The sequence below is a fragment of the Terrapene carolina genome, unplaced genomic scaffold (genome assembly GCF_002925995.2).
Source record: "Terrapene carolina triunguis isolate 2854851 unplaced genomic scaffold, T_m_triunguis-2.0 Scaffold89, whole genome shotgun sequence".
Lineage (NCBI taxonomy): Eukaryota > Metazoa > Chordata > Testudines > Emydidae > Terrapene > Terrapene triunguis.
Window position 1 is genome coordinate 29,602,120 of NW_020664440.1, and position 12,483 is coordinate 29,614,602.

Consider the following 12,483-nt stretch of genomic DNA (forward strand, 5'->3'; position numbering starts at 1 on the left):
CGCCACCTCGACTCACAGCTCGTCTCCCTCAAGCGCCAGGTAACCCCTGAGCCCCCTTAGCCCCCAGCTCTCACTGACAGTCCCCTTCTCTCCCCACCCACTCAGGTCCAGTGCATCAAGCAGATCAACAGCAGCATGAAGCAGGCCCTGGAGGGTGGGATCGACAAGCTGCGGCCCCCTGAGGTGAGATGAGGGGCACTGACCTCCATGTAGGGGGAGAAGGAACCAGCCCGCTGGGGGAGGTGAGGTGCTGGGCCCAGCTCCCATGGTGCACAAGGGTTGGGGAGAGGAAGTGCGAGCCCAGGACCCGCCCCGTGGGAGGGTGAGGGAAGGGCAGGTCTGAATCCCAGCCTGATGCTCTCCACTCTCCTGCCAGGGGAACGGCAAGTTCAACTCGCGCTGGACAACGGACGAGCAGCTGCTGGCTGTGCAGGGTGAGCTGGGGTCGGGGGAGGTGGGGGTGGGGCTCCAGTGAGGGAGTGCGGGGGGGGGGGGTAGGCGCCCCTCCCATCATGGCTGCCCCCTGGGTATGTAAGTGATGCCAGCCTGGGGATGTAGCTGCCCCTGGACTCCCACCCTGCATGCAGGGACCCTGCTTCCCCTGGGTAGCTGACCCCCTTCCCTCTCCCCAGCCATCCGCAGGTACGGGAAGGATTTCCAGGCCGTGGCTGGTGTGATTGGCAACAAGACGCTGGCCCAGGTGAAAACCTTCTTCGTCAGCTACCGGCGCCGCTTCAACCTGGAGGAGGTGCTGCAGGAGTGGGAAGCTGAGCAGGGGGGCTCCCCAAGGGGCCGCTCCCCCCCCCATGACACCAAGAGCTCCAGCGTCTCACTTGCCAGCAGCGAGGAGGACGATGAGGTGAGGAAGGGGTGAGACCCCTGACCTGTACCCACAGACCCCTCCAATCCCAGGCCAGCTGGTGCCCCTCAATCCAACCAGTAGCCCCCTGCCATCCCAGCCATCCATTTGCCACACGCAGCCCCCGGCTCTGCTACTTCCCTCGGTCTGACTGACGGGCCCGGGCCCCCCGCACGCTCAGCCAAGGCCCCTCAGTCTGACCCACTGCCCCCTGCCCTGCCAGCCCTGGGCCCCCCGCACACTCAGCCAAGGCCCCCCAGTCTGACCCATGGCCCCCTGCCCTGCCAGCCCCGGGCGCCCGCACACTCAGCCAAGGCCCCTCAGTCCGACCCACGGCCCCCTGCCCTGCCAGCCCCGGGCGCCCTGCACGGCTCCCCATTCACTCTGTTCTCTCCTTGCAGGTGCAGATCACAGCTGTGTCCCGCTCTGCCCAGCAGCAGCCGCAGCCCCCAGCATCCACTGCAGCGGCTCCGCCCTCTGCCTCCCCCCGGCTGCCACCCACCACGCTGTCGCAACCTCCCCCCTTGCTGCGGCCCACGCTGCCCACAGCGCCCACGCTGCACCGCCAGCCACCCCCTCTCCAGCAGGGACGCTTCCTGCAGCCCAGACTGTCGCCCAACCAGCCGCCCCCGCCACTCATCCGGCCTGCTGCCTCCCGCCACCATGGGCGGGGGCCCCAGCACCCCTCCTCGCTGGTGGGCGTGGCCCTGGAGCCCCCTCCCCCATCCTCCTCCAGCTCCCTCTGAGGTGGGGGGGGGGGAGGCCAGCTGAAGCCCCCTGCTTCCTTAGTGGCCTGGATCCTGCTTGGTTAAGGGGTCAGGGGCTCCATCTACCCCATAGTGACACACTGGGGGTGTCTCTAGGACCCCCCCTCCCCAGGGGAGGGGAGAGACTGAAGGACTTGCATTGGTTGAACCCAGCCCCCCCAGCGTGGTCCATTTGGGCTCTAAGTGAAATCCAGGCAGGGGAGTGGGTACCAATGCCAGCTGTGGGGAGCCTGGGGTAGTGGGGGGGAGGGGGGTTCTTGTAGAGGGATCAGTTCAATGGCGTGGCACACCCCCTGCTGGTGAGCCGTGCCCAGTGCGGAGCAGGGACCCCTCCTCACCCCTAGGAGCCTGGGCAGGGGGTGGGGGTGGGGCTCCTACCTGTGGCTGAATGAGCTGGGGGATGTATCACCTCCTGGGGGGAGGGGCGCAGGAATGTTCTCCTGGCACTGGGGGGGGCGGGGCGAGATGAGAGCTGACGCTAGCCCCTGGCTGGCAGAGCAGTTGCTGGGCGGGGGTGGGGGGGGGGTTGAGGGGCAGGAGTAGCCCAAAAGCCCCCCCCCCCAAATGGGGCACAGCTCCCTCACCTTGGGGGGCAGCACTGGCTCCCAGGGGGGACCTGAGTGCCAGGGTCCAGGTAAGGGGTAACCAGCGCTAACACTGGGTGAGTCACTTGCAGGAGAGTTGGTGGGAGCAGCATTGACGAGGCCTTGGAAGAAGCACAGAGCTGGGGGAGGGGGTTGGGCATCCCCCTCCCCCATCTAGAGGACAGCAGCTCAGTAGGCACCTGCGCAGCCATGGAGACCCCCCCCCCCCATGCTGGGTGCATGCTGCTCTGCTGGGGGAGGGGGGTCTGGGCAATGGGGCATTTGTAGGCAGGGGTGTAGCTGCAGCCCCAGGGGTGGGGTAGGGGGAGGTAGGAGCTATGGAGGGTGGGGAGAAGGGGGTTACATTCATGTTGCATTTTGAATAAAAGTATTTTACTAGATGTGTCCTGAGCCCATCCATGTGCTGCCCCCCACCCCACCATTTCCCTCTGCCACCCTCCTGCCCCCCATTCCCCCAAACATCAGCTGCCCCACTTCCCGCACTGCAGAGGGGCCGTGCACTCCCTGGAGCCTCCCACCCCCCATTGCCTGGGGCAGGAAGGGCCTGTGGTTGGCCAATGGGCACACCAGGCTCTTGGGCTCTAGGTGGGCTGAGCCCACAACTCAGCTGGGGCACTTCCCCCAATGCCCAGGGCCAATGTCGTCCCCCCACGAAACCCGGACAAGGCAGAGACTGACATGGCAGCCCCAGCAAGGATTTAACCCCAAGCTTAGGCAAAGCTGGGAACAGCAGCCAGCTCCTCTGGGCCCTGGGCAGGCTGGGTCTGCCCCCTCCCGGCTGGATGCAGCAGGGGCCCAGACTAGCTGAGACAAGGCAGGTGAGGTAACAGCTGTTACTGGATCAGCTTCTGCTGGGGGCAGGGACAAGCTCTGCTCTTCCTGTCTGGAGCTCAAAATGCTTGGCTGGCTCCCCCCACCCCCAGAGCTGGTCCAATTCGAGCTATTGCCTCAGCCATCTTGCCGCTGGGCTGGGGCATTAGCGTGGCCGCCCCTTGCAGCAGCCAGGCAGGTGGGGCCAAGGGCAGGATGGGAACCCACCAGCACTTGGGACTGAGAAAGGTGCATTCACTTTGTTGGGGACAGTCCAGGGGGCCAACACCCCTGGAGCTGCTGGGCTGGAATCTGTTGCCCTGGATTCCTGGAGCTGGAATGGGCCTGTACAACCAGCCCCTCGAGCCTGGGACAGGGGCCCTGCCAGTGACAGGACACAGACAGTGAGGCTTGAGGCTCTAGGAGCATCCAGCTGGGGGCCTCCGCTGGGGTGGGCTGAGGCTGCAGCACCAGGGAGCCTGTGGCTCCTGCACCTGTACTGCTGACTGCAAGGATTCCTGGAGGAGGGGCAGCGCTGAAGCCAACCCAATATGTGTTTGGCTGAGCAAACCCCAGGCCCTCCCCTGGCTGCAGAGCACAGAGCGGGGCTGATGAACCCAGAATGGCCACGAGGGGAGCCAAGACTCCCCCTAAAAACAGTATTACTACAGCACCTTCCAGCCCAAGCTCTGGCCAAACCACCTCCCCCAGTGCTGGGAGAAGGGGGGCTGTTTATATAGGCATTGCAGTTGCCTCTGGGGTAGTGCCCAGACAGCCTCAGTTGTGCAGCTCCTTTGGGGCTTAGGAGGGCCACGGGAGGGGGGGGAGGGCAGAGGAATACAAAACAGGAGGCCGCAGCGGCTCTTTCTGGAAAGTTTTAATCTAGAACCTGGAAAACTACATCGAATCGCAGCTCCGCTCCAGGGCCCCAGCGGGCCAAAGCCCTCCAGGACGGGGCAGTGGCAGGGCCCCCCCTCCCTCCCCAAGAAGGGGGCAGCATAGAGCCCATTCCCTGACCCCCCAGCAGGGGGCAGCGTCGGGGCCAGAGCAGATTTGTGTTGTTTTTTCATTACAAAAAAAAAAGGCATTTTCTGATCAGAATAAAACAAAACAAAACAAAACAAAAAAAACCACTCACAAAACCGAGGTATCAGTACAGATATATACAGGCTGGGGGGGAGAAGAGGGGAGGGGCAGCCCAGTACATTATTTAGCATCACAAGTGTGGCTATGATGCATGGAGAAGCCTGGTGGCGATGGGGGGGGGGGGGGAATGTTAGTGCAGCCAGTGCAGGGGGTGGGGGTGGGAAGCAGGGGAAATCCTGTAGCCAGTGTTGGGGGCAGGTAATGGAGCCAGTGTAGGCCCTGAAACACTGGCTGAGGGGTCCCTGCTGAGCCAGGGCCAGCTGTGATTGGAGGGGGATTAGACCCTCTCCCCCCCAGCACCACACAACTGCTGCCTTCCCCCTGCCTAGTCTTGGCTTCAAGTACCTGTGCCCCCCACACACCAAGGCAGTGCCCCCCCCTATACAATGCCTAACCAGAAAACTGGAGCAGCTCCGGGCTCAATCAGGACCTCATCCATGTGGGCAAGGCCTCCCCTCCCCCTACTCTCGCAGAGGGGAAGCCAGAGCCAAGAACCAATGGCTGGAGAGTGGGAGGAGCCCCTGTTCCCAGGACAGCAGGTAACAGTCCGGCCCCCCCCGCGCAGGGAATCATTTGGCATTTCCAAACACAACCCCCCACTGACAGGATCATCCAAAGTCTAGCATGGGGCGCCCTGCAAGTAACACTCCGTGGGTCCCACAACTCCTCACCCCGGCACAGGGAACTGGACAGGGAGCAGGGCCAAGCAAACGGGCTGGGGGAAGATGTCACTAGCTCCCCAATGGAGAGGGACTCGCTAGATAGAACCCAGGAGTCCTGACTCCCCCACCCCAAAACACTAGGCCCCTTCCACTGCTCAGGATAGGCCCCCAGTGATGCCCACTGCTGCTAGGGACCAGAGTATGTGGGGGGGTCCACTCAGCCAGTCCCAGGGAGACCCTGCCCTGCTCCGCCCCACATGGGGCAGAGGGCACAGCAGCAGCCCTGGTGGGCAGAGGGGGAAGCTGAACAATAGCTGGGGGCAGATCCAGAGAAGGGCCCTCACTGAGAGCTCCCTGACACCCAACAGCCCCTCCAATGCCCCCTGGGGGTCCAGCTGTGCCCAATGCAGGCCAGGGGTGAGCCAGCCCTAGAGCTGGGGGGAAGAACACCAAAGCTGCAGTGCAGGTTAAAAACATTCTCTTTATTGTGTCTAAGACAGGGGCTCAGCTCAGGGCAGAGCCCCCAGGGAAGAGGCCTCAGACCCCTCCAGCCTGACACCCCCACACCTGTCCTGGGGGAAGTCACCCTGGGACTGGGGAGATTCGGTATGAACCACCCCCTCTTGTGAGATGCATGGGGGGGGGGGAGAGGGGAGAGGAACACATCCATCTGCACCCTCCATCCAAGCAAGGGATAGGCAGCAGGGGAGAGGAGGCTGCTGCCAAGAGCCCCCTCCCCCCCATCCCAGCCAGTCCCTGCAGATTCCCTCCCACCCCCATCGGATCTCAGACATGGCCCAGCTCGGGGAGCTACTGCCAGACCGAGGGGGACGGGGTGCAGCGGGGGAGGGAGCCCGTCAACCAAGTGCTCCAGGCCAGAGGAGGTGGAGCTCACAGCCCAGCCGCAGCACCCCTCCCCCTCCCGCATTGCCACCCCAGCGGGAGCAGAGCTGGGGAGCGGCTTGTCCGGCTGGGCCTGATCATCCCCACTCAGGGCAGGGGCTCAGCCTGGGAGTCCACGTGCTACAGCTGGCTGGGGGGAGGCTGCCAACAACCCCACCCCCATATTAATGCCCATTGGGGGCACCCGCAGGAAGGGGGGGCCTGGCTTTCCCAGCTCCCTGCTGCTGCCCCAGCCTGTGGGAGCTGCCCTCAGTGCCCAGCACAGCAGGCCCAGCCCCAAGCAACCTGCCCCAGGGGAAAGGGCAAGTCGGCACCTGCAGGGGGGCTGGGTGAAAGGCATTGTGGGAAAGGGGGAGAGGTGAGCGGTGAAAGGCATTGTGGGAAAGGGGGCCGGACTTCTCTGGCTTTTGAACCACTTCCTTTTTTGGTAAGAGCTCCCGGCCAGCATGGCAGGCATCTGAGGGGCAGTACCACGATTTGCTGGAGCCCGCATGCTGGCGGCAGTGGGGGGCAATGTTGCCCCCCAGCCCTCCCCCTGCCACCGTCTCTGCTGCTGCCCCCACCGGGGTATCAAAAAATAAACATTTCTCCAATTAATTACAATCCTGCGAGGGGAGGAGTGTGCAGCTCTGGGCCCCCCCATGCACTGCGGGAGGCGCATGTCTGCACGGGAGGCAGCTGTGCCCCCCTCCCCTGGTGCACGGCCAGGGGGCATCTCGGCACAGCAGTGGGGGAGAGGAGGCATGTTTCTGCACCCCCTGTCCTGGTGCACGGCTGTGGGTCCTTGCAAGGTGGGCAGGAACGTCTCCAATGCCCCTCCCGGGCACACAGCTCGAGAGAGGAGGGTCTGCGTCTCAGTGCCCCCGGCACACCGCCATGGGGAGATCCTGCAGCTCAGGATCGCCTCGTCCCAGCCCAGGGCACGTGGGGTGCAGCGCAGCAGGGGGCTGGTTAAAGCTTGAGCTCGTTGGCCACCTTGGAGGCAATGTTCTTGAAGGCCATGGAGGTGCCCGTTATCCGTTTGAAGCGCACGCCATTGAGCGACAGCCGCGGCAGCTTGCACACCTCCATCTCCCACTGCACAAAGGAGTCGTGGCCGGGCGCCCCGTGCATGCACAGCAGCATGTACTTCTCCTGCAGCTCGCACTGGCAGCTGTTGGCGTCCAGCACCTTGCGGATCTCCTTCATCATCTCGTTGGGCTCCATGGAGCTCGTCGTCTTCATGCTCCAGGTGAAGCGCAGCGAGCGAGGCTTGGCCTCCCGGTTCTCATCCCGCTCCTTGTCCCCACCCACCATGTGAGGTCTGCAAGGGGGAGACAGCGTCAGTGCGGTGGGGGCACCCCACCCCAACTGCCCAGCCCCCAACCTGACAGCTGGAGGAGACAGAGGCAGCATTAAGGACAGATGGACAGACAGGAGCAAGGGCTGAGACAGAGGGTGCACTCCAGCTAGGGGCCCCCAGAGAGCCCCCAGCCAGCCGGGGACCCTAGAAGAGAGGGAGCCCCAAGCCAGGGTTCCCCCCAATGAGAACCAGTCAGGCAAAGCGAGGCTGAGCTGTGCCCCCCTCCCCGGGTTGCCCACTCCAGATCCCATGGCTGGGGGGCCCCAGGGAGCAGGGAGGCAGCTCCGTTCTCACCTGAGGGTCTCCACTCGGTCTTTGCTCTCTGGCTCATGCGGGTTCCTCAAAAAACAGAGTGGGAGAGTTTAGTTTGGAGGGGGACGGGGAGCGAGAACGCTGACGGCCACACCCCACAACTGGGGAATGAAAATGCTGATGGCCCCACCCCCGGGGGCAGCCCCCCTCAATTGCATGGGGACAGGAAGGGAGTCCCCCGCCTCAGCCTGGGCGTTGGCACGAGACAGCTCCCTGCATGCCCTGCTTCAGCAGCCTCACACTTGGTGGAGGGGGAGCAGTGCATGCTGGGAAAGGGTGCTGTGGAGAAAGGGTTGCTGGGAGCCCTGCTGCACTAGGTTTCCCAACACTAGGGCACAAGGGAGACCCAAGAGGCAGGAGAAGCCGGAACGGACGGGGTAGAACTCCGAATGCCATTGCCTCCTCTCCCCTCAGGGAAGAAAGGAGCTAAGGCCATGCTGGGGGTAAGCCTGGCGCAGGGTGTTGTATTATTGCTGGGCATCATTCAGCGGCCCCAGGACAAGCTGCCACTTGGCAGCAGTGCTCACCTCCTGTCCCCAGGCAGGGACTAGGCCAGGCTGGCATGAGTACCAGGCATTCACTGGCAGCGCCCACCCCCTGCACCGCAGAGATTGGGCCAGTTTGAGAATGGCACAGTGAGTTATGGACCTGAGAACAGAGCCCAGGAGAAGTCCTGGCACCAGCCCCCGCACGCCCCTCCCTGAGCTGAGGCTAGAACCCAGGAGTCCTGGCTCCCAGCCCCCCACATGCTCCTGCTGGAGCTAGGGACAGAACCCAGGAATCCCAGCTTTCAGCCCCCCAACACCTCCTGGAGCTGGGGATAGAACCCAGGAGTCCTGGCTCCCAATACCTCCTGCTCTAACCCACTAGGCCCCCTCATCCCCCGGAGCCAGAGTCCATTCAGAAGCAGATCCGGGGGCAGGGACAGGTTTGGCACCTGCTGTTCCCAATAATGAAGGGGCAGAACCAGCTCAGAGCCAGGACACTACCAACCCCCCCCCGCTCCTTTCCCCCCAGATGTGCTTGGAGGAGAGCTGACTAGAGACCCCCTTCTCCATGGCCTTTTGGGGTGCCCCCCTCTGTCACATGATGCTGCTGATCACTGTCCTCTGAGCCCACCTGCTGCGCAGCCCCTGGGCCAAGGACACAGCCTCCCAGGAGCAGGGAGAGGGGCAGGCTCCAGCCAGCAGCCAGGCAGGGGTGGGGGTGAAGGGGGGCTGGGTTGGGGTAACCCCCCCACTTTCCATCCAACTCCCACCCTGCATGCAGGAAGCAGAACCCCGGAACCCTGATCTGTGCCAAGCCCTGCTAAGGCAGCCAGAGTCCTGCCTTGCACCAACCACCCTGCCCCACTAGGGGCATCAGCGCTGCCCCCCGTTTCACCACTGCCCCACCCTCCCGCCCTTGCTTCCCCTGAGGAGGGCCCCCAGCCCACACTGCCTCATGCCCACTCTCACCCAGGGCACCACGGTCCAGCCCAAGCCCAGTCCCTGGCACCCAGGGACCAGCTGACAGCAGCACAAGTCCCAGGGGCTAGGCGTCCCCGCATGGCCAGGGTTCAGAGCAGCCACCTAATCCCTGCCTCAGCCATCTTCTGCTTCTCCTCGGGGGAGGGATCCCTAGGACGACACCCAGCCTGGGGCACAAACAGCGCCAGGGCACTGATCCCAGCTCTGACAGCTAGCGAGGAAATGGCACAGAAGGGGGCACAGGAGTGGCGGGGACAGACAGAACGTAAATCCACGGCCAAATCCCAACTCTCCCCCCCCCCAGCACAGCAGCCTGAAGCCCATCCGCTTGGCACAGCCCGCACTGCCTGGCTGGCTCCCTTTGCTGGTTACAGGGTGGTTACGGGTGCACAGTCATGCAGGGAGCCATGCAGCACAGCGCAGCCGCCTCCTCCTCATAGACTCTCAGGGCCAAGAGCAGCTAGAGTCCAGGGCTCTGCCCCAGCCCTGCCTGGGCCCCTTCATCCCGACCCACCCACTGCCCCAGTCTGCTTGTGCCCTTCCATCCTGACCTACAGCCCCCCCCACATCCACTGCCCCAGCTCTGCCCCCAATCCTGACCCACAGCTCCCTGCTATTCCAGCCCTGCCCCCACAGCTCTGCCAGGAGTCCTGACTCCTAGCTCCCTCTGCTCTGCCCACTGGTCTGATGCTGCCCCCAGGGCACAGGGCCTAGCCTTCCTATTTTCTCATGGGAGCGACCACCGTGAGGGGGGGAGGAGCTCTTTCCCTGGTGGGGCCAAGGCGAAGGCCCCACACCAGGCTCTCCTCATGGGGAGTGGTGACAGCCCAGGCCATAGGTGGGTGGCTTGGCTGGTGAAGAGCCTGGCCATGTTTGCCAGCTGCTGTAGGGGGGACCCTGCCAACCCTGCGGATCTGAGAATGAAGCATGAAAGGGGTGCGGCTTCAAGAGCAGCCAAGCGCCCCTTGAAGCAGCCCCGGGGGACCCTGGCAGCCCCCCTAGAGCATATTCCCAGCAGGTTAGCAGGCTTGGCGAGCACCCCACGAAGCCCCGCTCCTAGTGCCACATGCACGGGGAGAGGGTTAGTCTGGGTCCGGTTAGAGATCAGAGCCCCAGCACTGCTCACCAGGGAGAGGCAGGGCCCCCTTAAAGGGACAGTGCAGCCTATCAGGCCCCGTGCCATACCACCCTGCCACCCGTGCTAGGCTATGACTGAGATGGCAGGGACTCTTCCCCCAGCCCCATGGATGCAGGGGGAATTGGAAGACTCAGAGCCAGGTGTAGGGGTGCACGCCCACAGTGGTGACCCCTCCTGAGCAGGCTGCCCTCAGGGGAGGGGATTCTAGCCAGCTCACTAGGCAAGAGAGGGCGATGCCAGGCGGGGAGATAAGCCCATTGTCCCTTTAAGCTGCTGTCGGGGCACCAGCCCAGACCCCCAGCAGACGGGGTGGGACGGGGTTAGTACGGGACGGACAGGACAAATCCGGAGAGACGCCTACCTTCTGGCAAACCTGAAAGACACATTTCTACAAAAACACAAACAGAGAAGAGAAGGGAGAACGTTGGGTGCATCACTGCGAGACCCCGGCCCATGGGGAAAGGAGAGCCATGAGGATGAGATGGTGTCACAACACGGGGCAGGGCAGCACCACCCCTACACACCCACCCACGGCACAAGACTTTCAGCCATACCTAACCACTAGGTCCCCCTCCCCCCAGAGCTGGGAGTAGAATCCAGGAGTCCTAACCCCCCAGCCCCGCCCCCCCAACCCACTGGACCCCACTTCCCTCCCAGAGCAGGGAACAGAAGCAAGCAGCTTGTGCTGGGTGGAGTGGGGGTTAGTGCCTAAGCAGAAGGAGGGGGGGAGCTGCCACCACGAAGGGGAATGTTGGCGTCTGGGGACCCATGGCTCCTCTCCCAGGTTCCTGGAAGCAGCCAACCCTCGCCCCAGCGAGCGACAGCAGAAGGGATCAGGGTAGAGGCTGGGTTTGAGGACAGGCCTGCCCAGCTGTGAAGCTCAGAGCACTTGACCAAATTCCCCCCAGAAATCAGCCCCATTTCACTGGGGGGAATCTGCCACACAGACACAGCAGAGAGTCACCCAAGACGCCACCCCTTCCCCTCCCTGAGCTGGGAATAGAACCCCAGAGTCCTGGCTCCCAGTCCCCTCCCCCACGCTCTAACCCACTAGAACATACCAACTCCAGGCATTTCACAAGCCCCCAGCCTTTGTGGTCTCCAGTGACCCCAGCAGCAGCCTTACAGCTGTCCTGTGGGTTCTGGGGAGCCTGGCAGCCCTGGGGCAGGGGTTAGAAGACACTCCCTTGCACCAACAGGCCCTTGGCCATCCCAGCCCAATCTCCAGCGTGCTCCTGTGCTCAGGGGCAGCTCGCCCAGCTGCTGGCCCTAGAGAGACATCTCTTCCCTTCACTCGGCATCTATTCAAAGTGCCCCCTTGTACTGGCAACGTGCCCCCACTTTATGCCCACTGCCAGTAAAGGCTCCTTTCCCACTTCTGTACCCCCTGCTTTTTGCCCTACCCTTCAGTTCTGCTGGTGCCCCTCAAACCTGATCCACAGCCCCCTGCTGTCCCAGCCCAGGGCTCCTCCCACAGCTCTGCAAGTGTCCCTCAACTCCAACCAGCAACCCCCATTATCCCGGCCCTGCCCCCCCAAACACAGCTCTGCAGTGCCCCTCCACCCTGGAGCCCCCTGCCATAGGCACATGGTGGTTTTGCGATACAGGACTTTACACAGATGCCGAGGGCAGCCTAAGCCAGATCAGAGCTGCACAACACAGACAGCAGCAGACGACAGCGCAGAAGGGCGATGAGCCAGCTGGGAGCCCAGGGGTGCCAAGCCCAGTGCCTGGCACAGCACAATACAGTACACAGCTTGCTCTCAAGTGCCCTTGCCAGGGCTGCGCAGGGGGCTCACTGCTGCCTGCCAGCCCAGGATGCTCTGTGCCTTTCCCTGGCCTGGGGATGCAGGTATTCTAGGAGCAGGTGAGCCAACAACAGCAAAACGCCTCCCTCTCCCCCCTGCATGACAGACATACGCAGGCCCCCCCACTCTCACCTGCGCACAAACTTGGAGGTGAACTTGCTGAAGATGCTGCCGGAGGCACCCCGGCGTCCCTGGCTGTTCCCAGAGGGTGAGGCAGGTGGTACGTTGTAGGGGAGGTTCTGCTGGTCCCGGACCTGCCGGAGCTGCCCGGCGTGGAAGGTACTGCGGCTGGAGATGCCCCGTGGGAAATTGGTGCGTTCTGGGATGGCACTGCTGATGTTGTGGGCAGAGGGTGAAGCCCCTGGGACCCTCTGGGGGGCAGTGCTGTGGTGGGGGCAGAGATCCAGTCAGGGGGCAGTGCTGGTAGACATGCCTACCCCCCCGGTCTTCCAGTCTGCAGGGGGCATTGATTGCCAGCATCCACTCACTTCCTGACACAGGTGCCATCAGGTGCCAACCAGACACTGGGCACCTCCTCCTCTGGGGACCAGATGGATCCAAGAGACTGCTGGTGGGGTAACCTGGGGCCAGATCAGAGCTGGTGCCTCCTGGAGAGGAATGGACCTGTACCCCACTCCCCATGCCCCTAAGCAAGCCAGTTC

General features: G+C 63.5%; 2 protein-coding genes across 7 annotated transcripts in view; one reads left to right on the forward strand and one right to left on the reverse strand.

The window, feature by feature from the left end:
- Nucleotides 1-1,844, forward strand: part of LOC112125572 (REST corepressor 2-like) — an 11,391-nt gene extending 9,547 nt beyond the window's left edge. Inside the window, exons 4-8 of the mRNA XM_026650457.1 lie at nucleotides 2-39; nucleotides 106-183; nucleotides 377-434; nucleotides 633-859; nucleotides 1,261-1,844. Of these exons, the coding sequence (XP_026506242.1) occupies nucleotides 2-39; nucleotides 106-183; nucleotides 377-434; nucleotides 633-859; nucleotides 1,261-1,605 (746 nt within the window). The 3' untranslated portion in view covers nucleotides 1,606-1,844. The remainder of the gene's footprint in view (nucleotide 1; nucleotides 40-105; nucleotides 184-376; nucleotides 435-632; nucleotides 860-1,260) is intronic.
- A 3,472-nt stretch (nucleotides 1,845-5,316) lies between these two features.
- MARK2 (microtubule affinity regulating kinase 2) overlaps nucleotides 5,317-12,483 on the reverse strand; it is a 100,702-nt gene continuing 93,535 nt past the window's right edge. For 4 of the 6 annotated variants that reach the window (XM_024213606.2, XM_024213601.2, XM_024213605.3 and 1 more), the window contains 4 exons: nucleotides 11,954-12,205; nucleotides 10,375-10,401; nucleotides 7,389-7,433; nucleotides 5,317-7,055 (listed from right to left, as the gene is read on the reverse strand). In XM_024213606.2, coding sequence (XP_024069374.1) covers nucleotides 6,704-7,055; nucleotides 7,389-7,433; nucleotides 10,375-10,401; nucleotides 11,954-12,205 — 676 coding nt within the window. In that variant the 3' untranslated portion in view covers nucleotides 5,317-6,703. The remainder of the gene's footprint in view (nucleotides 7,056-7,388; nucleotides 7,434-10,374; nucleotides 10,402-11,953; nucleotides 12,206-12,483) is intronic. The other 2 variants (XM_024213607.2, XM_024213604.2) reach the window with 1 other exon arrangement.